The sequence below is a fragment of the Lissotriton vulgaris genome, chromosome 8 (genome assembly GCF_964263255.1).
Source record: "Lissotriton vulgaris chromosome 8, aLisVul1.2, whole genome shotgun sequence".
In the NCBI taxonomy this organism is placed as follows: domain Eukaryota; kingdom Metazoa; phylum Chordata; class Amphibia; order Caudata; family Salamandridae; genus Lissotriton; species Lissotriton vulgaris.
The window spans coordinates 1,182,873,438-1,182,899,656 of NC_141696.1; the positions used below are offsets into that span (position 1 = coordinate 1,182,873,438).

General features: G+C 41.6%; 1 protein-coding gene across 3 annotated transcripts in view; it reads left to right on the plus strand.

Moving 5' to 3' along the window:
- Positions 1 to 26,219, plus strand: part of ATP7B (ATPase copper transporting beta) — a 539,299-nt gene that overhangs the window by 483,655 nt on the left and 29,425 nt on the right. For 2 of the 3 annotated variants that reach the window (XM_086935040.1, XM_086935039.1), the window contains 4 exons: positions 3,536 to 3,678; positions 8,734 to 8,937; positions 9,082 to 9,199; positions 21,311 to 21,413. In XM_086935040.1, the coding sequence (XP_086791166.1) occupies positions 3,536 to 3,678; positions 8,734 to 8,937; positions 9,082 to 9,199; positions 21,311 to 21,413 (568 nt within the window). The remainder of the gene's footprint in view (positions 1 to 3,535; positions 3,679 to 8,733; positions 8,938 to 9,081; positions 9,200 to 21,310; positions 21,414 to 26,219) is intronic. The other variant, XM_086935041.1, reaches the window with a different exon arrangement.

Genomic DNA, 26,219 nt, shown 5'->3' on the forward strand with positions numbered 1-26,219 from the left:
TTAATCAGGATTAGGAAGGTGAAGGAGCGACCTGGATGCCGAAGTCATCCAACTGAGAAAAGAGACCTAGATAATTTCATGAAGCAGAAGGGCCCAATGGCTCCACTCTGATGGGTGAACAGTCTCCTCTTTAACATATGGTGCTAACAGTGACCATCATGGGGAGAACACAAGCCTTCAAATCCAGCTTAGCAATGTGGCCCAGCCTTGCTTCCATTCAACTGGCCATGACTAGGAAAAAATCCACAATTGGAGCCTGGGGCACACAAAATAGAGTTAATCAATCAATCAATCAATCAATCATAGGCATTTATATCGCGCACTACTTACCCGGGGGGTCTCAAGGCGCTTGGGGGGGGGGGGGGGTCCGCTACTGCTCGAACAGCCAGGTCTTGAGCTTCTTCCTGAAGGAGAGGTGGTCTTGGGTCAGGCGTAGGTCGGGAGGGAGGAAGTTCCAAGTCTTCATGGGCCCTGCAGCTGCTAGCTGCTACTAATAAATACTCTCTCAAACAAAGTCGGAAAGATGCTAGTGCTTTCAGTAGCATTTTAGCTTAATCAGGGCAACAGTGGATGTTCATTTGGGACTTGACCTGTGGCCAGGAGCAGCACAGCAGGCCAGCGCAGTGGACATCCTTCCTAGCAGACGAGGCCTCGAGTCCAAGATCCAATGGGTCATCCTGGCAAATGGGGCTTCCAGGCAAGGATCTGATGAGTGCTGACTGTGGGCAGTTGTGGCCTATGGGCCAGGATTTACTACGGTTTTGGGAGTGTTGGCAGAGCCTCCTTGGGATTTGTTGGGGGGTCAGCAGTAGCATCACCAGGCCTTTGGGCTTTGCAGGGCTGTCAGACAGCATTAGAGGACTCCTCTGCTTGATTTCTATACATGGTTCACTGTAGACGCAGCACTGGGAGAGCGGGAGGCCACCCACATCCTGGGTCAGCTCTGGTTTCGCTCCCTGGGCAGTCAGCAACTTCCGGATGTTTCTCATAATGACAAAATAATTGGCTTCTCCTCCTAGAAAATCGTTCTGCAGTGGCAATCATCCTCCTTCTCTCTCTTGGCAGTCAGGTAGGATGGTGGGTTGTAGGCGAACCTTCAGCTTCTATAGTAAGTTGTGCAAACTTCAGACTTCAGCTGCCAAGCAGACACCAGCCCTGGTTAGAGAGCAGATTTTTCAAGCACTCTACAGAGCACGTTCAACATTGTTCAAAAAGAAATTGGAACTTAAACAAGGTGGTGTGGTTTGGATCTCACTTTGATTTGCATTTTGCAGACAGGGGATGTATATCTACTGTTCTAGATTTTAGAACTGTTTTAGCGTGGTTATTTTGAATTATCTGGCTGCTTCTCATACACAGCCTTTGTGCAAGGTGATGGCGCTCATAGCAGGTACCAATGGGGCTGCCTCCAAGACGGAGTGTCCAAAACAAGTACCAACGTATTTAAATCCCAGCATCTGGCTGTCATCAGCCTCCCTGAAGCATTAATCAGGGACAGACAATAGGAATGTTCCTGCCTAGAAACTACGTTAAAGAGAACAACAGAAACTACAGACCCACCTCTCAGCCCCTACCATCTACCAAATAGATAGATCCATTCAGTTATGGATATCACTCCATTGGCTTTAAAAGTGTTTCTGTATTAAAACTACAGGTGAATACCAAATCTATGGGTGAGTGTCATGAGTACCAATATAAGAATCTACTAGAACTGCCCCACAAAAGGCTTCCTTGGTTTTAGCCAGAAACAGTTAAGGTTATAGAGTGATATTTGCCTAGAGCACATGGATCCAAGCTGAGATGTATTTAACAACCAAATCACTATCCAAATCTGCCACTAGGGGGTAGGGGCATAAGGCTGTGTTGTATCTCTGCTCCTGAAAATTGATTGTCACTCTTTAGGAAGTCAATAATCATGTCAAGGGATATCTTGTGATACCTGGAGGGTAGACAGTGACCTTCATGTACCACCATTGTTAATATAATGTAATGTTCTAATCAGTTGCGGACCCCCTGTATAGGCGTCCAGACTCCCAGGGATCGCCAGGCCACAGCTTAAGGATTGATCACCTAAAGGGGAACATGCAATGTGAAATAACACTGGAAAGTTCTAGTGTGTGGACAGACCATTTGTGCAGTGTTAAAGGTTGCACATGCTATTAGTGTACACCGACTACTATAATACCATGCATTACATGGTAATGCAAGCAGCTCTTGTGAATAATGGTGTGTATGACCGAGCCTTGCCTAGTAAGAAACTAGCTACGAAGCCATGCAGTGCTGTTCAGGAGAGAAGTATACTGCACAGGTAGACAGGCAGTGGTTTAACATGTGCCAATGATACATGCTATGAAGGGTGTATTGGCCTACTAATAAACACTGATGAAGATTGAGATTGAAGGTTGCCTTTCATGTGATATGTCTGGATACGCACTAGTCAGATCCTGCAGGCGTGCATTGTCTCCATAGTGCATGGGTATTCTTGAGGGTCATGACAACATGGGTGGATGTTGGGAATCTTGCTCAGTAACTATGTAATGCACTGATCAGTGCTATGTATCCATATATTCAGCTTTATCTTCTGCCCCCAATGGATCACTTTTTAATGTTTCTGCAGTCTTTCATTGCTCGGGTCGCTTGCGCTTTTCTCATCTTTTCCTCGGAGAGTCAGTGTAGTAAATGCTTTTGTGCAGTCAAGATTCAATTTTGGCAACTTTGTCTATCTTGACCTATCATCAAATGCTGTGTTCTAGCTACAGCATATTTAGAATGCTGCAGCCAGGGTCCTATTTGGACTGAAAAGGTTGATCATGAAACACCTACCCTCATAGTTGAGCATGGTAAATGAGTTGATAGTATCCCAGTTCAATTACGAGAGTTGAGTCAGCCGTGGTCTTCCAAAGAACTCTGTACGAGATTGTGTGCCTCCACCATAGTGACTGTGTTACAGCCACATTACAGTTCCTGCATTGACTTCGAGGTGTAAATTTTCCTACCCTATGCATGACTCGCCAAGAGTCTTTCTCAACTAGATAATTCTGCACCGTCTGACATCACATTACTTGAAGTGTTTCATTGCATTATTACTAATGGTTCCTAGATAAGGTTAAACATGGCATGGCAGACATTTATTTCAAGCACTCACACACTGCATGTCGAGTTCACTACCACATCATATCATGACTACCTGAAATAAAGGTCCTTTCAGGAAGTTGCCATCATCTGCCACCAATAAAAAACGTTTCTGCTATCCCAGTCCAAGTCCAACAACATGGAAAATCTAATTCTCAATCGCCCCTCTTTTTGTCAGTCATTCAATACAGTGCTTCATTGTTCCATACCAAGTCCTTGATATATAGCTTGCATGGAATATATGATAGGGTGTTATGTAAATTCAACGATGCAGTGCATGCTACGCAACTTGACATTGTCCAAGATTTTGGGGGATGATGTTAACAAATTAGGTAGCGGGAGAAACTTGTAATATTCCGGATTGCTTTGCCGCATACTTCTAACTGAAGTCTTTCTTGTGAAGGTGTTCTATGTGGAATGATTGCTATTGCGGACACAGTTAAACAGGAGGCAGCACTGGCTGTTCATACACTGCAGTCTATGGGAGTTGATGTGGCGCTAATAACCGGAGACAACCGAAAAACCGCAAAAGCAATTGCTACTCAGGTAAATCACGCATTCTTTAGTTAGAAAATAAAAGCATGTACCTACTGCTGTTGTTGGGGTTTATATTAAATGTATTTGCTAGGATTGTATTCTCCGAGATTTTGGAAGATTATTTTAATATTGAAAGGAGCAGTTTTTTTTTATTTGTTACTGCTAGCTCTGTCCTTTCGAACTTTTTTTGATGGCATAACACTGGGAAGAAAATAGCCAATTTAAAGAAAGTTCAGGAGATTCTCAGTTTTATCCATGTGAAATTTTAACCAGTCCATCTTAGTTCACCTAATACACAGATGACAATTGCCTAAAGACGTTACCCTCAGTCAGTCTGACAATGAGTTGAGTATACTCTGCATTGGATTACAGTGTTATTCAAATGAGTGGCAATGGGATAATATTGGATACTGTGATATATCTTGAAAATCAAGGGTAGTATGGGAAATCGCTGTGGCACCAACCATAACAGTATAATGGGATGACAACAGTATCAGGCCTGGGCATATTACCTAAAACTGAAAAGTGGCATAAGGATGATGGATTAGCGTCTGTGTGGTTTTCAAATTAAGTGATGGTGGTATGATCACTGAGTTGAACTGGTTTAGCAGTGGTGCATTTCAGTAGTTCACTTCAGTAAGCAGATCACACTAGACAAGCATGTTTTCAGCCATTGCTGGCGAGGGAATCCTTACTGATGTCAATTTGACAGTCTGGAAGCCTCCAGAGGGTTATAAATGTATGGCGTATTACCACCCTTTGAGCTAGACAGGCGTCCTGATGGCTCACAAAGCTATGGTTATAGATCTCATAATGATGGACCAAATTGTTGATGACTTTTCCCTTACGTCTCAAGATTGGAATGCACCTGGCAAGAGGGCTAAACAAGAAGACTACTACTTCTTTTTCTGTCATCACAATATTGAGTGGAGATACAAAAAGGGTTGTACTGTTCCAAGGCAATACATTTTAGTAGGGCTGGGTGAATCTTTTTGGTAAACGATTTGTGGAAGATCCATAAATTTCCTCTTGAAGTTGGGGTCATGCTTTTCTCTTTCCAAACCCTTCTGAATAATGTAAAATTTTGATATGATAGAAATAGTTTCTTATACCCCAGCTTGTCATGAGAACTTAAACACTCAGGGCTCTAACTCCTAAAGATGAAAACTTCAAAACATAACTTTTAAGTGAGAAAGGCTGTAGAGAAGCAGCAACATACCTTCGCTCCTTGTATATATGTATTGTGTATGAGCACCACACATATCCCCATTCACAAGAAATAGTCTACTGATGTCAATCTAGTCTTTGTATAATCACCTTATTAGGCATTCTAGGCAAGATATTTGTCCAAATTAGCCAAAGGCATCTTCAGGAGTGTATTATCAGCCAGTTATTAGAACAGGTTGGTCATCATTGGTGAATTTATCATATATTTATTATTGGCCTCAAGAGCGCAGTCAAAAAATGATTGTCCTTTATATTGTAAATTTCTAAATTTTTTGAACAGCGTCTGGCAAAGTTGTCAAGGGACAGGGTTGGATTGAGGTAGCTAAGTGAGGAAGGCCGATTGGGGAACTGAGTATTATTTTCGATTGCTACGTAGGTAGTTAGATACCACGGTTCTCAGAACATAGTAATTACATCTGGGGTGAAGCAGGCTGCACTCTCGTTTCATTTGCACCGGACAAATCTGAGGTAATGTTGAGAGGATGGTAGGTAAATTCACAGCAACCTAATTACAGCAATATCCGTAGTGGTCCTGTCAAGCACATTGCTGCCTCTACCCCGCTGCGACACCTCCAGGGAATGGCAGTTTCTAAGTGCTGGTGGCAGTCCCAGGGAGGTCGTACCACCAGTGTGGAGGTGGCTGGACTGCCGTCTCCATGCCCCCACAAGTGTGGCGGTCCTCGGACCGCCAGACTTTTATTCGAGCCCTTAGTCTGCAAAAATCGATGTCACTTTGCTAACTATTGCACAGTACATACAATTAAAATTCATTTGAAGGAAACTAAGTGCCAAAAACAATCCAAATCGAAATGAAAGTGCACTGGGTTTTAATGCAGTGGATACTTATCTGGGGTGGACATTCATAAATAACTGAAAAGAAAAAAAACACCTTGAATCAAGGACCAGAATAGAGTTGTAAGCAGGGGGAAATCAATCCATTTCAACAGATAACATGGTGATCTCCTACTGGAGCCATTAAGGGTGTATTAGGATCGAGACTGTTGTTTCTGACTCGGTAAGTTCATTATTTTAAAACTCTGAAAGGTCGAATATGAACAAGTATCATTTCAGTACTTCAGAGTAGATCCTTTGAAAATAAAAAGCACATGAATATGTTTCAGTAGGAGATTTTTGGGGCAGTTTTATATTGTGCAAACCTTGGCCCAAAGGCAGTTTTGCGCTTTACATGAGAACCATAATACACTAAATAGGATTTTTTAGGCACAGGGAGATTATGTGGTTTGTCCAGAATACCAGTGCCTTAGCCAAGGCTAGGACTCAAACATAATTCCCTAATTCCATGGCCAGTGGCTCTGGCCATTAAGCCACATCTCCTCCAATGTGGGACGCATGCTTCTGAAAGCTGCTCTCTTTTGTCATTAAAATGGGTAGCCCAACTGGGTATACAGGATATAGAGCTGGCACTAAAGTTACGAACAGAGATGTTTAAAAAACGATTTAATTTCGACCTTCAATGTGCGAGACAAACATGATTCTCAGATCTGGCGGCGATTGCTCAAGACAAGGTGATGAGACTGATACTTCATCAAGATTTGATAAAAATGCAAGTAGGGGCATGTATGCCACTCAGAACTAGCAATGCTCAGCCTCAGGCTCACACAGAGAACCAGGGGTCCATAAGGAGACCAGTAGGCCTGGCATAAGAAAGGTCTACATGGCAAAATCAGTAGGTTAATAAACCAGTGCAAGAAAGCAGAACTCAAAGATAGCTAGACACAAGACACTGCGGTGATATAGTACCTCACCCACTTGCTAGATGAGGACCTATAATTTGCTTTTCTTGAGGTTCACGTCATAGTGGCTTATACTACATTCGTCATAGGAAGAAGTGTATTCAACACTCCGTTTATCCGGAGATTTCTAGGAGGGACAAAAGTTATCCGGAGATTTCTAGGAGGGACAAAAGAGGTAGCCCCACCAAGGTCAATCTAAAACCTAGGGAGTAACAACACATGTAACAGGGTGTGTCCTCATGGTTACAAGATGAGACAAGGCAGTACTAAGGAGGGACTATTAAGCCTATTGACCAATAAAAAGCCCCCATGTACAAAGGACAGGGACAGGAGCCAATTAAAAAGATGGTCGGAAAGTGGCTGGAGCTTTATGACCTGAATACAGCATGTTTCGAAGAGACAGCACAAGCGCAGAGGCCCAGTAGGCCAGCAGGAGGTTCTGGTGCGGTCACTTTTTTCACACCTAATCAATAATAAATCAGATATTTCCAATTTAATAATGTTGAAAATTGAGGTAGCAGGGTCACAACAGAGCGGAATATTGAAAACAAAAGGAAAATGTGGTCCTTTAAAAAGTAGAATGAACCTTTCACTAACCATCTATCACCTGCTCTTAGTTGATAAGAAATGCATAAATTGTGGTTGCTTACGAGAAACGTATTTGTATTATTTACCTAAAACCTTTATGGAATGTGAACAGCATAAAATAATAATCTCTTGCCTCGCATTAATTAAGTATAAGGCAAATACAAAAATATTAATTCTCCGTAGAATATTCAAATTATAGTATTTTAGACATAATGATAATATGTGAAAAGTAGCCTAAACTAGGACAACCAGGAACACATGAACTAATCAACACTTTGGGCATGATTACAAATAGCTCCATAATGTCTATGCACCCGAGATGACTGGTTATATCTGGATTACAAGTGTGGTAAAGTGTGGAAAAGAGGTAAAAATGGAGAAGGATCTGTGAAAGTCAGTTCAGTACAAGCGATTTACTCAGTTATCCCATATTTTTCAGGGTCGGTCTTCTAATTCCCCTGTAATTTCACTTCCCAGAATTACCATATCAGTAATTTCAGGATTGAAATTGCTGCATCGAAACGCGAATGCACTTGTAATCGTGTCCTTAGGTGTGTTCCTCTACATGTAAGATAGCACAGTTCACTTTTACCACAAAGTCAAATTCTGTTATAAGGGTTATCAACTCAGAGAGAGGAATTCAGGAGCCCTTATCTCCCCCCCCCCCTTCTGCCTCACCCTGTGGAAGATGAGGTGATAATAATGCAGACGTGTACCACTTATAAATGAAAACCAGATCAAACTATTAAACAAGTGTATGAGCTAGCTCTAATTCTCAAGACAAAGGAATCCCTGTAATGCTAAGAGATGCCACTCAGAAGTCATTCATCAAAAATGTTATTTGTGCACCACCCTTCATTTTTCATGATTATTAATGCTTTAAATCAAATTGACTTGGCTGACTTCAAACTGTACATCTCCAGATAAACCAAATGCCAGTGGCCTTCAATCTGAAATGTATAAGCCATGATGAAGATCTTAGCTGCAGTGAAGGACAAGAAGGAGAAATGGAATAATGTTTGGTATTTATTTTGGGCAATGGAAATTGACTGCTATGTTACTCCCCTTGCTGATCCATTTACAAGTACTGGCTGTACAATTGATAGTACATGTGGTGGTATAGCAACTGAAATGTTTTAAATGTTATGCTGAACAAAATTATTATAGTTGCTGAGCACAATGTTTTTCTATCTGCGGTAAACAGCACCCGTCCCGGTTTGAATCCTTTTTGAGATGATCTACAGTGTGTTTGGGAATTTTACATTTTGACTTCTTGACTATAATATTGTTTTGGTGCTGCTAAAATTCATATGCTTTTTCTTGGATAGACCTGACTGAAACCAGGTTTTGGTTCTGAGGAACTGAGTTACTTACATTTGTGGGAGCACTTCCATTTTGTCCCCCTAACTAGTAATGCAGAATAGATGTACACTATTCATGATTACATTAAATGCACTAATGTGTCTCAGAGCAATGCATTTCTCATTCATTGCAGGTCGGTATCAAGAAAGTCTTTGCTGAAGTACTTCCCTCTCATAAAGTTGCAAAAGTGGAAGAACTTCAGAAGCAAGGCAAACGGGTGGCAATGGTTGGAGACGGGGTCAATGATTCTCCTGCGCTAGCCAGAGCCGATGTTGGCATTGCCATTGGAACTGGCACTGACGTCGCCATTGAAGCAGCTGATGTGGTTCTCATCCGAGTATGTTCTTCTGCAGTTCAATTGTTTCATTGTTGGTCCATGCAGTGATTTGTTAATGTTTTGTTTGTTGTGAAACTTAGCTGTGATATGTTATAAAAAGAAAATGTGAAACATGTAGGTAACTTTACAATATTTTCTTTGCAGAACGATCTTATGGATGTGGTTGCCAGTATCCATCTATCCAAAAGGACAGTGAGGAGAATACGAATCAATTTAGTCTTTGCACTTATATACAATCTGGTTGGTGTGCCCATAGCTGCAGGTAGGCACATTTCAATTTTTTTTGTTTCTCTATCAAAAATGGTGTTGTGCTGCTAAAGCAATAAGATAAAAAGTGTGCATATGTTCTGAAAGCAAACTCCACCTTCTCTCATTGGATGGAAATGTGAAACGTTCTTGTCAGACAGAACCAAATGTAAATGTATGGATGGTGAAAGCACTTTTATACCTCACGGTGTATCCTTCAGACTACCATGAGTAAATGAGAGAGAGATATAGCAACCTAATGAAGGGTAATGAGGAAATGGTAGAAACAATTGGATAGAAGGACAAGAGAGACACATTGAGATTCCATCTGAAGCACCCAGATGTAGGACAGCTGATGCATTAGTAGTCTTCTGTATTCCATTCAGTCAAACTGAAAGTGGGTACCTTACCATGTGTGGGTACCACATAGATTGCCCTTATTCAGGGGCATTCAGGATTAAAACTCCTCTTTTCTAAAGTATCTACTCATTTTTTTGGTTAGATCTTTAGTGTTTGGATGACTCACTAGTCTTTTAGTACAATGTAAGTGGATTATGATGGTAATGGGACACAAAGAAAGAGTGGAGAGGGAGAAAGGTATAAAAAATGTGGACAGTGCTCCTTGACATGGAATCTCTCACGTCCTCCTCATACTACTCCGCTACTGAGTATAAGTCACACATTCGACATTCAGACACCATTCTTTGATTTTCACAAACTTAACCTGGGACAGACATCAATATGTCCACACAACTGCTCCTGATAGGCTTCCAAACCAACATTGATAGTAGATTACCATAATTCTCACACATCTCTGCCGAATACATATGCCTATGTCTTTCAATAATGCACAACATCAGAGTTCTCAAGCAGAGTGTAGATAAAGTGAATCTACCTCAACATGACCCCCCACCCTCTTCCAACCTTGTGCAACACAAAGTCACCCTAAATAAAGCATTAAAAGCCATCTTCACTACCATAAATGAACATCTTGCCTCCAAACTCACAACACAAGAATCCATCCTTGCAATTCATTCCACATCATCTCACATAAGTAGACCTAATATCAAACTATTCCCGCCCATTGTAAGACAAATTATGAATTTTCATTATTAGTAAAATGATCGAATTTGACACCAGTATTCAACAAAATAGCATAGTTCATGCAGTAAAGACCAATAAATTAGACCTAGAGTAAATTGGACAACTACAGATCCATAACTTCTCCTGACACTCTTCCCTTAAATTACCACTATCGAGGACATCACCAAAAGTATGCATGATAGCTTCTTCCCTCAACACCATCACACCAACTGCCCTTACAGTTTTTTAACCAGTTCTTTAATAACCATTATTTTTCATCTTTGTCAACTAACTTCTCACTCAAGAAAGGCACCTTTAACCTGTCCATCAGCAACTAAAACACACCCAAAATGCTTGAGAGAGCAATTATTGTGCTTCCTGTTGCACACTGCAGCATTCATAGCCCACTCAGCGGATTACTATTGGGCGAAAGATGTAAAGCTTGAGAAAACCTTTGTCCTGTGCAGCAAGGGACATCCTGAAACTTAGGCACTCCTTCAACCTCCCAGCCACCCAAACTATGTCACTCATCCTGATACAAAACGATTCCATGGGCTATGTTATTCATCGGGTACGTTATGTATCGTGTGCGATAACACCAATTTACACGCCATCAGAATAAAATGACCTACTTGTAATAAAGGTCTAATGCTGAAGTCCAATATGACACCACATGGATGACACTTAGAAATCCAAAACCTCTCCTCTTTCTCCAATAACCAATCAGGGATTTGCCAAAAAACCTCCCTGCTGAATCGTGAATAAAAGAGGATGCGGGCAGTTTCATCAGCCTTAGTCAACAGACCGTGTGGTGATTCTGCTTCTCATTTTTGGATCTTGATTTTGAAAGTTTGAAAATGTTAGATCTATAGCAGGATGGACAAAATTAAATTACGAACAATTAAATGAATTTACGAACAATAGTTCTCAAAAATGTTCATAATGTGATTTTGTTTATCTCTTTTATAAGCCATAACAATGTCGTGCAAGACGAAACAGCTTCACACAGAAAATGTCTAGCTGAGAAAGATTTTCTACTCAAGCAGTCTCCTTCCAGTATCTTGCAATACGTTTTATGGAAGGGGGCTCACACCTAAAAACAAGCATTTGCTATGCAATTGGTCAAGCCTTTGGGACCTTATATGTATTTAGAAATGCAGCACATTAGCCTGGGAGCTAAAACATTTACTGTTCTTTAACATGGAGGGAAAGTAAGCACCAAATGGCGTGACACCCCAGGTATGGGAACACATGGAGAGAAATATTGCATTTCAGCTGGAAAAGGCATAGTCCAAAGCACTGTTTTTAATATAAAATCAGGGCCTTTGGTGTTCATATCACTGAAAATACCAGATTTGAAAAAAATATTATTGTCTACAAGTGCTCATGGAAGACAAGTTCTATGGATGGAATCTAGAGAATGCTAAAGGGATTCTGTTATTTTACTGACCTCTGCTGGGCGTTTTCTATCAAAAAAAGTTAAACAGAGGCAGTTGCCAGAAATATTTTAAAAAATAAGTTCCTCAGCAGAAGTCAAGTCTGGTATTTTACTGACCTCTACTGGTCGTTTTCTATCAAGACAGTTAAATAGAGGCAGTGAACAGGAAAACAAACCCCTTATGCTGAATCAGACAAGTCCTAGGCTGATCTCCAGAGCCCACAAAGTACATACACATATAAGTATATACTAAAGTATACACAAGAGATCTTGAATGCTCGATCTAAAAAGTCACAGGGATATATTGACAAGCCATATTTTGATCTGAAAGTATAAATTCAAAAATATTTCATAGAATTTCATTAAATGTTGTTCAACCAAAAATATGCAATTTCACACACCTCTGCTCTATAACCCAAAATATGTTATCCCACTTACAAACAACATGATTTCTGCGAATTTTCTGTTTCTGAGCTTAAAAAAAATGTATTTATATTATATATAGACTAGAAAGCATCAGAGCGCTTTACATATAATGCGAGCTCATTTGGCATACTTTAGCTCAGGTTGTTGTAAAAGTTTGTTCTATTCAATTCATGCATTTCCCAATGTGATCCATCAGTCACAGTGTGCTAGTACAGTTGAACCATGGCAGGGCCTGTGTTGCTGCTGTTCTGCTCTCAGAATGATCCAGTTTGATTCTGTGGTCAGCACATCCTACTGTTGCCTCTGCCGAGATGGCCATCGAGAAGGAGGGCAAACACTGGTAGCTCCAGACTAGAATATGCAAACTCACTTCACAACGCACCATACCTATTCCATCCATACCTACTGTCTGATTGTAGTCCAAAACACTGCAGCAAAACTAGTAACTTTGATGATGCTAAATGAACACGGCCAATGCTAGGTCGGCAAGTGGGTCACGGAGGGAGGGAGCATTATGCCCAAGGCCTTGTGATTTCCTGGGACCTACTCTTCAGCGTTAACTGAGAGCCACTTTAATACATTTGCATCCAGGATTTAGATTCATTGGCAGGCTTGTCAGAAGTTATTATGTGGTCATAGGCCAAAATTTAAAGGCGGTGCCATAATCGCCTGTATCTAAGTATTTAAAAAATGTACTCAGAAAAAGCGGAATGATGGCATCTAGCACCATCCAGTGGAGTAGCAAAATAATCAACATCATTAAAATGAATAAATCTTGCCACCATGCTTGCAGTTAAAAATCTCTAAACAAATATTGTTGGAAGAGAGCGGGATCATAGAAAGCACCTGACATCTCGGGTTGTGTTACATTCCATTCTAGTTTGTTGTGCTCTTTTATGTGTATATTTTCATTTTGTTTGTATTATGGTTTTTGGATGTGTTCTGTTGCATTCTGTAATTACATTGGCAATGCTAAGAAAATATGCTCCATTTTTGGGTCTCGCCTAGCGGTGAAGCGCATGCGCTGCTAGCTTTGCGAGGCATGCTGTATTAGGGTATTTTTTAGATGTGATGTGGAAGCCCCGTCCATATTTTTCATTGGCTGGCGTCACCGTCCATGGTGAACGTTGGCTTACGATTGATTATGAGACTTCTTAGTCCGTCCTTGTTACCGCCCTGTCTCCTTTTGCAACCGCCTATCAGGCCTAGATCTTTGACTTGTTGCGTTACACGGTCTCCTTCATAAGTTGGTGAGTACTCTTTTATTTTTATTTTCAGCGCGATCCGCTTCGGTTGCGCTTGTTTATTTATTTAAATATGTTGCCACACGGGCCGAAAGGGAGCATTTCTTCTCGCTAATGCAGTCTGTTTTTATTTTCAGTGCGGTCTGCTTCGGCTGCGCTTGTTTATTTATTTAATTATTTTCTCGCACAAGCAGACCACAGGGCGGGCCTTCCTAGGCGCTACATCATCCCTTCTTGTTTCATCTCTCCCCCTTGTGAGCACCTTCTTTCCCTCTCAGACCCCACCTCAACCTTCCGCACTTGGTCAGATATCAATAGTACCCTGAAATTGATGTCAGGCACGCTCTGAAAGCTGCAGTAATTGATTGCCCATAAACATTACAGCTGTATAACCGTCTCTGACTGACGACAAGTATAATGCTGTTAGCGGCCGGCGCGGTGTAAGAGTCTCTCAAATTGCTTTATTTATTAAGCCTCTACTATATATTTTTTGGGGGCGGAGCTGAGAAAGTAATACAGCACTTTCACATCTGTGACAAATCAAAAAAAAACATACATAAAAAAAGACACAGGCTGGAGTTTATAAGATTATATTACATAAGACGGATTGCAGCAGAGGCCCCTGGCGAGCGCCCGAGTTCTGGCAGCTAACCACTGGCGGTGTAATTGGCGCTGGAGGTGTGGTAATAAAGATATTGAAGGCCGAGCCTCAGCCAGAGTGTTTGCGCCTCAATTGCAAGTCCAATAAAAGCTTGTCTTTAATGTGTATGGGGCCGGCCGTTGTACGGTGACTTTTAAAGGCTTTCTGTTTGACAGGGCGATTGTCTGAGGTCACTAAGCTGCTGGGTGGTAGGTGCCGTGCGCTACCCTGAAACGAGGCCTGAGGTAAGGATGAGTAGGGATCCTACAAGGAAGAGTGAGGGCCCTGCGTGGGTGCGCAAGAGCCCTACGTGGGTGAGGTGGCGCTCTACAAGGCTGAGCCATGCCACTTCATGTGCGTGCCTGCTTGCCACGTGGCTGAGCAGGGGCCCTGCAAGGCACACTGGGCCTGCTGTGTGTAGGAAGGCCTGTTCATACCCCAAATGGTTAATGGCTGTAGATGGATTACTTAGGAGCAGTGCTTTACATGGGTCGGTACTGTCCGCTATGGAGTATAGGCACATTTTTATTTTGAAAGGAAGAGTAACAGCACTTCTCAAGAGAAATGCTATACTTTTAATTGGAGAGTACTGGCCTTTCTGAGAAACAAGTAGGTACTCTGGTACAGAGTACCTGCACTTCTATTTTTCTGCTTAGGAGTCATGGGTTCCAATCCTGGCAACATCTGCTCAACCTTTTCACCTGCTGAAGAGCATCACAGCTATTACATTGGCTACTGATGGCAGGCCTGAGAAGTGTGGATGCAGACCAAACGGTGGCCACAATTACAGCAGAATCGGCAAGGTACTTCAGCCCAGGTATCCATAAACACATACACCAGAGAGATACCTTGTTCAGAAGGACACCTTTCACAATAATCAACAGAACCAATTCTTTATACCAACCAAGTGCTAACAGATACAGCTAAACACAGCCTGTTATTAAAAATGTGAGAACTATAGAGAAAGGTGGCCCCACTCCGAAAGCACTACAGTGTCACAAATTGATAGAAACACTACAAATGCTGAAAAATAATACTAAAAAAGAAAGACCATTATCTGAAATGTCAATGCTAGGTCTTTGAATTCAAAAGCTTTCTGATGAAAAGAACAGTTAGTAAGTTTACCTATGAAAAAAACTATATTCAAGATAACAGAATTCTCATGCCCTGGGCACTCTAACCACTATGCCAGTCACCCTTCTGGGCACTAACAAACCATAAGAATATACTTCTGGAATGTGGGAAGCTCATATAAACTCAAAAACAATTCGATTTAGTCTATATATATTTAATTTACCACTTCTTAAATCCTTACAATGTTAAAAATTGTTAAACTCAAATCATATTATGTTTGTGTAGCCCGAAGAAGTGGTATGATAGCGCAAAACGTATGTTGGCCTATGCTGTTCTTTGCCAAAGGATCAGGTTGCTACATGCGTACTGCCTAAGGATTAATGGCTGAACACTTTATGCTCCTTCTGAACATTGCTTTTTAGAAGCTGGATCTGACAAATGGACACATTATGCTAATTACTAACACTGCTTTTGGAAGCAGGATCTGACGACTTGACACTTTATGCAAATTAGGAACACTGCTTTTTGGAAGCAGGATCTGATGACTGGACCCTATGCAAATTAGGAACACTGCTTTTTGGAAGCAGGATCTGATGACTGGACCCTATGCAAATTAGGAACACTGCTTTTTGGAAGCAGGATCTGATGACTGGACACTATGCAGATTAGGAACACTGCTTTTTGGAAGCGGATCTAATGACTAGACACTTTATGGTAAGTACGAACACTGCTTTTGGAAGCAGGATCTGAAGACTGGCCACTTTATGCAAATTAGGAACACTGCTTTTAGAAGCAGGGTCTGATGACTGGACCCTTTACTCAAATTAGGAACACTGCTTTTGGAAGCAGGATCTGATGACTGGACCCTTTACGCAAATCAGGAACACTGATGACTGGAGACGTTATGCTAATTACGAACACTGCTTTTGGAAGCAGGATCTGATTGGGCACTTTATGCTAATTACGAACACACTGCTTTTTGGAAGCAGGATCTGATGACTTGTCACTTTATGCTAATTACAAACACAAAGCTTTTTGGAAGCAGGATCTGATGACTGGAGACTTTATGCTAATTACGAACACTGCTTTTTGGAAACACGATCTGGTGACTGGACACTTTATACTAATTGTGAACACTGCTGTTATGTTTAGCCTGGGCAGCGCATGCGCTGCCGCGAGGTATGCAGTATTGGAGTATGGACTTGAAGCCCCACTCATTCTCCGCCCATACTTTTGATTGGCTTGTGTCATTGTCCTTTGTAAACGTTGGCTTCCAATTCGTTATGAGACTTGTTAGTCCCTCCTTGGTACCGCCTTGTCTGCATTAGTTACCTTCCATAACGACTGGATCTTTTACTTGTCTAGTTACTAGGTCTGCGTTATAAGTCAGTGAGCGCTATTTTGTTCATAATGGGGACAATGGTGGGTGCTTTTTGTGTTTAAAAAATGTTAAGCTGAACGCAGCGCCTGCTTTAGGGACGCCACACTGTTTCATTTTTTTATTTTATTATTATTATTATTATTTTTGATGCTCAATATCACATGTTTTAATACTGAAATGAAAGGTGTCTCTGCAATGAAAGTCACAGGTTCACAATAACTCATTTATAAGAAAGATACATTAAACAAACATTCATGATAACGTGCAAAAACATGCACAAATTATAAACAAGTGTTGGCCCCAAGCCTGAATATTTCTGGATACCTGGATTGATGATTTAATCGTCTAACAGATGGTACAAACATGTAGAATTGGCTGTGGTTATGATGGGTTCTAAAATTGTTGCCGATTGTAGCTAGATTATTTGAGTGTTAATGTGCAAATTGTGACATTCTTACGTGATGGCGTAAATTGGTTCTCCTAAGGGCTGTTTTTATTTTTATTAATTAAAAAGGATATTGGAACAAAGAACTGCTTTTAAGTAATACTCTAACTACAGGAAAAGTTGTAGAAGACATCAAAATTAACCTACTTTAAAAGAAATCTTTTTTACATAACGATTCAATTTGTAGTGAGAAAAATACTAGTACTTTTAAATCATAGCCGTAGCAGCAGTTATAAAAATAGTAGGGTAGTTGCTCACTTCTCAGCACTTTTAATTTTATTGCCACAAAATCAGTAGCTAAACTCTTAAAATTAACATTGCTTATCAGTTAGTAAATCTCTGTTTATTAACTTTCTTTTTTTATTGGTTATTAAGAAAAATCACATTAATACAGTACATGATTGAACGACACAATGCAGAATAACTTCAGAAAATTACAAGTCATCATCAGTCAGTAGCCTTCAGGGTACATCTCTCACCAAGCGTTCCTGCCTGCGCATTTCCATTTCTACTGTGGGTGACACACATATATCTCCCCTATGTCTGTTCCAGTGGGATCACTTCCTATCCCATTTCTTAGGGCACCCCCTTGCCTTATAGACCTCTGTCTCCGCTAGCGTGCATCGGTCCATTTCTTTACCCCATAGGGTGACACTAGGCGGGGCTCTATCCCCCAACCCCTAGCCTCCTCTCTCTTCACCATTGTGTAACCAAGTGTAGTGTATTTTATTAACTTTAATGGTGAGCATGGCGCTCGCTTCAGGGACACCTCGCTCTCTGTAATGCAATAGGTCTTGCATTTTCCAAAACTTGACCTCTTGGTATTGTAAATGACAATGCCGTTTATTATAATAAAATGCAATGTCATTTACAATGCCAAGAGCTTAAAATCTTACAATTGCGAGACCTATTGCATTGCAAATGCTTGTTATCTAAAGCAGCACGTTCCTTTAAAGTTCCCCCGATGAACAACCATTTACCACTGTCTAAGGTGATAAACTACCACTGCTCGAGATCATCAACTAATGCACCTTTCAGCTCTAGACTGTGGCAGAGACCTTCCATAATGTACCACTTTCAGTGCCATAGAGCCAGGAAGATGATACACCGAGAAAAGGAAATCATTCAAAGGTAGAGGTCTATTGAAGGCAGCGAGGGAAGCTTTAGCTACAATGATGTACAAAAAAGAGGCAATTCCCGAATCAGCATTGATGATCAATTTCGGTGATTGAGTTCTGATCTGTAGTAGTCATGTCAATGAAAACCAATACTAATAACTATTTATATAGCCCACCCCATACAATGAATTTCATTTACATGTCTGCACTATTCTTATTTCTGCTGCCCAAATCAAAAGATGATGTTTTAGGCCTCACAATGATCAAATGTTGACTCAGCCCGGCTGGTGTTTTAATTTATAACCTTCAGGTTTCTAAGCTCTCCCCGCTGGGTGGCCACTTATGTAGTTCGGGTTCGACAGCCTATTACACATGGGGAGCTGCCATTGAAGTGCTTTTATGGGTGCAGACTTTGGGGTTTGGGTTCACTAAATTCGAGCTACAGTCAAAACCAAAGTACACATTATAGCCTTATAGCCCGCCGTAAAGGCCCTCTCCAGCGTTAACAAGGGAGAGGGACTTTAATAGCCGGTATAGCCCTGCTACGAAGGGCTATAAGGCTATTAGAACATTCTGCCACTAGAGGGCAGAATGTTCTAACAAAAAAACAAAGCCTTTTGGAAGCGTGAGTGGATTGGAATCCCCTCAGGCTCCCTGAAGCCTTTGTTCAAAGCCAGAGCTGTGAACAAAGAAACATTGGAATGTTGGGGCTCCAGGCTTATACCAGCCATTATAAGCCCGGAGCACTCTATTGTTTTCAATGGAGCTCCCAACATTCCAATGTTCTAATTAAGGTTAAAGGGCATTTTTCAATAAACGTATTAAAGTTACTATAATCATCCGCGGCTTTGGGATATGTACTGCCCCTGATACAAAAGAGGTATTCCATACTTTCTGGATTTATGAACTGCATTCCTCTGCAGCCTCCATATATGTATGTGAAAAAGGCAGCTGAAGAAGTCTTCAGTTGATTGCCAATTGTTTCAGGATTATCTAATTCGTTTTGATGTGTTACACACATGACGAAAGAACATAAGCACCGACAGCAGAGCTAGCTCCAAGCAGAGACGCTCCACGTCGAAAGGTAATATAGCAATAAAACACAGCATGCTAGCAAGCCGAAAAAAAATGTAAAAAGACATTTCAGAAAGCCCTAAAGGTGTAATTATTTCAGATTGTTCCCACGGGTTTTAAGTTGAAGAATCTAGTTGCTCCGAGTGGTACAAAACTGTAGATTGTTTGTATCCTAGCAACCACTTCTCTGTTAGTGTACAGCAAGAACAACTGACAAATGAATAAAATCTCTTGTTCAAAGGACTAATCACAGTGCCTTTATTGTAGTATAATAATATTTTGTTTTATTGTTAATGCTATCAAATAACCAAGGACCCAATAAATATAGCTGATATAGTTGAATAAAGCACTTATCAAACTACATTTATATAGCACAAGTGGTATTTTACACGTTAATTGCTTTATTTCCAAGCGATGAGCAGTGCCATTTTAGGGATTTGTGGGACCCCAGGGAAGAAATATTTTGTGGTACCTGTTTGAAACAACATTGAGTTTTGAATAAGCATAGCTCACCCCTGCACTAAGCAGTTTACTTTTTTTGTTTTCAAAAAGAAAAACCTGAAACAGGATTTTCGTTTTGAAAACAAAGAATGCAATGTTCCCCTAGCCATGGAAGTTCTCTCTCATGACAGGGAGAGCATTATTAGCATTTTACTGTCTGTCACCACCAGGGTTTACCTGGCAGTAACGGACAGTAAAATAAATAACTATACACGTATCCCAATTGGTTGGGTGGCCATATAGCCATTTCTCCATCAGGAGTCGGAGAGGTTTGGCTATGGTTACAGAGTAGTCACTGCATAGCCACACCTATGATTCGCTTGCATTTAATTTGGGCAGGCGGACCATTATGTTGGCAGTAAGGGTACTATGCCGCTGTTGCGATGGATTATCCCATAATATTTCCATACTCCTCCCTCTGTTTGGAGCCATTGGTTGACCCCTTTTCTTTTATCTACCTGTCTCTCAAACCTTAGATGTCTTCTAATATTCCTAGCGTTCACCGAAAAGTCTCCTAGGATGTCACTTTTTAACCAAATTTCTAGTGTTCTTCTGTTCTCTACTAATTTTGTAAGCCAGTTGAAGAGGCTTGGTTTGAATATCAAATAAATCTTCATGTCAACATTTGTCCTATTGAACTCTATATTTTTATGAAGGTATTTCTGTCTTAGATTTGTATGATCTTTCAGGACTGCAATGGATAAACAGGGTACAATTGCACAAAAATGGCGTCACTATTCTCAACACCTATTGCTCCTCCCTCTCACGTGAGTGTGTTAAGGAGAGTGGATTTACTCTCCTAGTTTAGCTTATTTTTAAAGTACAACATTAAAATGAAGCTCTATACCTAAAATAGAGCATTCGGAGGCATGATTATAGACATTTCCACCAACATCTGCATTATTTGACAAACGCTATAACTATATATTCATACTAACCAACAGGGAAAGTAAAAGAATACACTTAACAGTATTAGCACCATGCGCATGGCGTTGTGTATGTTGCTTTTTCGGCTGGTTAGTTGGTGCAAATATCAGTGCAAATTACCTTGCTCTGGCACAAATGTACTTAGTCTTGCAACTGAAAGCCGTTATTTGTACTATTTCCTCTAGCTTAATAAGCATATATTTTAGGACTGGGTTGACAGCACAGCTGAACTTAATACCTATTCTTACTGATTCTTTAAAATATTTATAGAGTGGGCCTTGGCTCCACCCATAGGCCTTTTTCCCCCTCACCATTTGCTCTTGTCTGCTTGGTGTATCATTCCGTACAAATGGTGTGCATGCATTACAATGTATGAGGTACTATTTTACTCTCCAAAATGACACTGAATCATCATACATTAAATTCTTTAACTTAAAGATGCATTGTATACATAAAGCAATCACTTTTGTCTTTTGTTTTTAACTGCAGCAAGCCTTTCTTTAATGTTTTGGTCAGGACTCAAATGGACTTTGCCAATGATTGTTTATATAGTAACAGTTCTGTTTCATCAATAGAGGTTATAAGAGCTTGGAAAGTATTATAAAGAATTGAGGTTGCTGGACAAGGTATGAATGGCTTCCTTAACTTTAAACAATCCAACAATGAAAGCTCTAAGCTAAAGTTAAAGTAAAGTTTGCAAGATACTAAAGTACACCCTTGAGGCAGCCATTTTCACAAGTATCACTAAGCATGTGTGTACTTTGTCTTTAAATTAGGTGTGTTCCTGCCACTTGGCCTGATGCTGCAGCCTTGGATGGGCTCCGCTGCCATGGCGGCTTCCTCTGTTTCTGTGTTATTGTCATCACTGCAGCTTAAATGGTAAGTAGACTAAAGAACCACTGCATGTGTGCCAACTGAACAAAGCAAAGTGAGGCATCAGTGAACCATTTGGCGAAAACTCCTAAAATATGCCTTCTGCAGACTACTTGAAGGATACACATAAAACTGGCACCCATGCACAGGCCCTCAGTGAATGCTTCTATTTTAGGCTATTCAAAATAACATTGCTTTGTTCAGTGCGTTGGAATACTGCCTCTTGGTGTAAAGTAATGACAAATGTACAAAAGGTACACTGTATGTGCAGCATGGTTCTTGCCTTGTCATGCAAAGCTGCTTCTGTATGGATTTCTTATTGGAACAATATCAGCGGACATTCAGCAATGTCTTTCACTTTACACAAATTGACTGAGAGGAACCACTTTTTAAAAGTCTTGTAAACATATTATGTAATAGTGGGCGTTTTATTAATGATATATTCATCATCATAAACTTCATTTCGATTTAAAACAAATCACAAAAGTTGAGACAACATACACATTGAGGTGAAAATAGAATATATCCAACATACATCTAAAAAGATATTTACCTACATTTAAAACAACCACTGTTGAATTTCATGATATTGCAATAAATAGCTTAAAAACACTAAATTACACCCCGGAAATGCTGCTGTCTGGAGAACCACCCTTCACTGCTCCCAGTTAAGGACATTCAGCAATACAATAGGTGAGTAGTGCTGATTTGTTAGTATTATACTACAAGACATAGGCATGAAGTCCATGGGTGTGGGTGATTCCATCGAATCACCCACACCCAGCCCAGGAACTTTGCAACAGCGATGACTATGGGACCTTCCACTGATGTTTTTGGGATCCAAAATGCCTCGCTGCTGTTATGTTATGTTATGTTATAACCAATTTGTAAAGCGCACTTTGACCAAGGTTTCATGGCGCTGTTGAGACTGTATTGAGTAGCCTGTTCTGAGATGATAACAGTGGGAGTGTATTACTCATGTGCCTGTGTAAACAGCCATGTCTTAAGCTGCTTTCTGAATTGGAGCAGATGGGGACAGGAACGGATCTCCCATGGGAGTGAGTTCCGGAGTTGTGGCGCCAGGTAGCCAAAATGGCTTCCGCCGTGCCTTTTGCGTTTAAACTTTGTGCTGACCAGCAAATTTTGATGTTTAGAGCGGAGATCACGGGAAGGAATGTATCTCACGATCAAGCTGTTAATAAACATTGGACTGTGACAGTTTAGGGACTTAAATGTGAGACAGGCGGTTTTGAAGGTGGCACGTTGGAGAAGTGGGAGCCAGTGAAGCTTTTTTATCAGGGGTCTGGCCGATTGCCACTTAGGTTGTTGATATATCAGTCGTGCCGCCTGGTTCTGCACAAGCTGGAGTCTCTTGATCTGAAAAGAGGGAAGGCCTAGATAGATTGAATTTGCATAGTCTAAGTGCGACAGGACTAGGCCAATCACAGCTTGTATCAGTGCTGCCTGGGTGAGCAGGTGATGTATCTTCTGGATTTTACGTAGTTGAAAGAAACATTTAGAGACAACTTCTCCCACCTGGGTGGTAAGGGACAGGTCTCCGTCAATATTCACCCCTAAGCTTTTTACGGAGGAGGAGGGTTTAGGGAAAGGCCCCAGTTCGGCCGGCCAATAATGAGGGCCCCAGGAGATGCGGCTGTCTCCTATCAGCAGTACCTCCGTCTTTCCAGGGTTTAGCTTCAAATGGTTATAATCCATCCAATGACGGATGAACACCATGGTGTCCTGAAAGTTGGTAATAGATTCGGTAGAATTATCTATTGTAAAAGGAGAGCTGCAGATCATCTGCGTAGTTGAATGTTTTTACTTTCCTCTGTTTTAAGGCTTTGATCAGGGGGAGTGGGTAGATGTTAAACAGATGTGGGGACAAGGAAGAACCCTGGGGGACCCCACATGTGGAACTTAACTCAGGAGCTGTGAAGTTAGCCAGGCGAACCGCCTGTGAACGATCTTCCAGAAATGAGGTAACCCATCTCAAGGCCCTGCCCTGCAGGCCTGCCCGTCCGACACGGTCGACCAAGATCTTATGGTCCACCGTGTCAAACGGGGCAGACAGATCTAAGAGGACTAAGGCCTGAGGGGTTCCAATGTCAGCCTCCCTGCGGAGTTTGTCCAGTACTGCCAAGATAACCATCTCAGTTGAATGACCTGGACGGAAGCCGGCTTGGTGGGGATCCAAGTGTCCAGACTCTTCTATGAAGGTGCACATGGATTTAGCAACATGTGCCTCCAAGACCTTGGCTAAGAATGGGAGCAGGGAGATGGGGCGATAATTAGATGGATCAGCTGAATCGGCACCGACCTTTTTGATCAGAGGGACCACTGTAGCGTCCTTGAATGATTTGGGGACGCGACCTTGGGTGAGTGATGAATTTAATAAGGAAAGGGCGGGTTGGGGGATGGTGGAGAAAACTTCCCTCAATATACGTGGGGGACAGCAGTCTCTGGGAGAACCCGATTTGACCTTAGACATCAAGGAAATAAGAGATTCGTGATCGATCGTTGGGAAACTATCCAGGGTACGATTATTCATGAAAGAATCAGATGGGATCGCGGTTGGTGAAGAGCATACAATACTAGCTTTAATTGTAGTGATCTTTTCTATGAAGAATTATTCAATTTATCACATAATTCCTGTGTAGGAGTAGGTTTAGACGTCACTCTATCAGGGTTGGATAGTTCATCCACAATTGAGAAAATCTCTCTTGATTTGTTTGTGGACATTAGGATCTTGGAGGAGAAGTAATCTATCTTGGCTGATTTGATTGCTGTATTATATTTTGCCTGCTATGATTTATAGAGGAGCTTGTCTCCAGGGTCATAGCGAGCTCTCCATCTCCTTTCCTTCTGGCGGAGTAGTAGTTTCATCTCCTTTAATTCGGGGGAGAACCATTTATGGGCATCTGCCTTCCGGTTTATCTTGATTTTTTTGAGAGGGGCAAAGTGGTCACTTGCTGTTTTTAACCAGCCAGAGATCTGAGTGTCAGATAAGTCCACGTTCTGGTCCGGATTAGGTGTCGAGCTGGCCAGAAAGTTTTTGAATTCAGATAGGTCAATGGATTTCCAGCATCTAACCGACCCACCCTCGACCAGGGGGGATTTAGTCCTGATAGCCAGAGTGAGGTGGAATGTAACTAGACAATGATCGGACCATATGCACGGGGCTACCTTTAATGCGGAGATGATCAGGGTTGTCGTCCAAACATGGTCCAATATGTGGCCTTTATTGTGAGTAGGTGTGGAAATGTGTTGTCTAAGATTAAAATTAGATAAGAGATTGGTGAATTCAAGGGAACGGGGACCGCCAGCTTGGTCACCATACCAGTAGTTGAAATCGCCGATAAGCAGAATATTGGCGTATTTGATTGCTAAATTAGCTATCTGTTCACTCAAGGTGATGGGGAAAAGTGGCATGATCTGAGGGGGTCTATATACGACTACGCAGATCAAGGATGTGTGATCTGAATCAAGTTTGATCACTAAGTTCTCTGCAGCGGCTAGATTGAGGGAGTCAATTGATGTAAATTGGTGTTGGCGACGAATAATAGCGGCCACTCCTCCTCCAGCTTTTCCTGCTGGGCGGTCGGTGTGGAGAATGTAATATTCAGAGGGGATAGCGGCCAGTATGTCAGGAGCAGAGTCCGGAGTTATCCATGTTTCCGTGAGAAACAGTATATCAGGTAAGTCAGAGGAGAGTAGAGTTGATGTTTAATTAAGGAGCGAGTGTTTAAGTAGGACACAGAGAAAGTTCAAATGATTATGTAGAGTAATTGCCTTGTTGTTCCTTTGAATACGTCGTATTTCCGGGAATCTATCCCTTTGCTGTAGGAGACCAAGTCTATCGAGGCGATGCCTAGTGGTTTTATCAGGTAATTGGAACGCTTTGTGCAGATTGCACAGGTCAGCTGCGGTATATTTCAAAAAATGCGCAGAGTGTGGTGCCCCATGCCCCGTACTGGCGCGGACGGGCGCAGACGGGCTTGCCTTAGGCGCGTCTTCGGCGCGCTGACGGCGCGCCCGCTGCGCCCGTCCGCTGCGCTCCCTGTTAGGGGGGGCCATTTCATAGTGATTGATGCGCGAGGGGCCGAGCACTAGATCGCTCGCTCAATTTCCCCCCTAAGATGGCGGGCGCCAAGGAACCTAGTCGAACCCACGCAGCGTTTAGTCGGCTGCGGTGGGCTAAAGGCAAGCAAGTAAGTAAGGCAAATCGTTCAGAATTGGTCACAGTTAAAAATACAGTTCTAGTGCAAATAATAACTAAAAACGTGCAGTTAGTTAAAATTGCGGCGTAATTACAGTCAACACAAGCAGTCCCGGCTTCCGCCTGGACCTGGTCCCCAAGTTTGAGCATATAGGTTTCAGCCATCGGGACCTAGGTTTACAGTACACTGGGCAGACAAAAAAATGTGTACCAATGATTTGTTCTTATCATGACAGAAGGGGCAATTGCTGGTATTAGAAACGCACCAATTATTAGTAAAAACGTTCGAAGGGAGCGAACCCACCCTAAACTGATGATACTGTTTCCTGTCTTTGGGGGTGGTAATTAGATCCCAATAACCCTCATAAATAGCTTTGTGTTTACTGTCAAGGAAGGATTTAGACAAAGAGGGGTTGGTATGGACTAAAAACTGCCTCATCGTTATCATGTTCCAATAAGCTGCCTTTAGCTCAGTTTTAGTTGGAAATGTGCTTTCGGCGGGTGCAGTCCAAAGGCGGCTCATCCCCATCTCACACAGTGTATTTTTTTTTTTATTGTCTTTATTGAGATTTTCAGTCAATCCAGCTTATTAT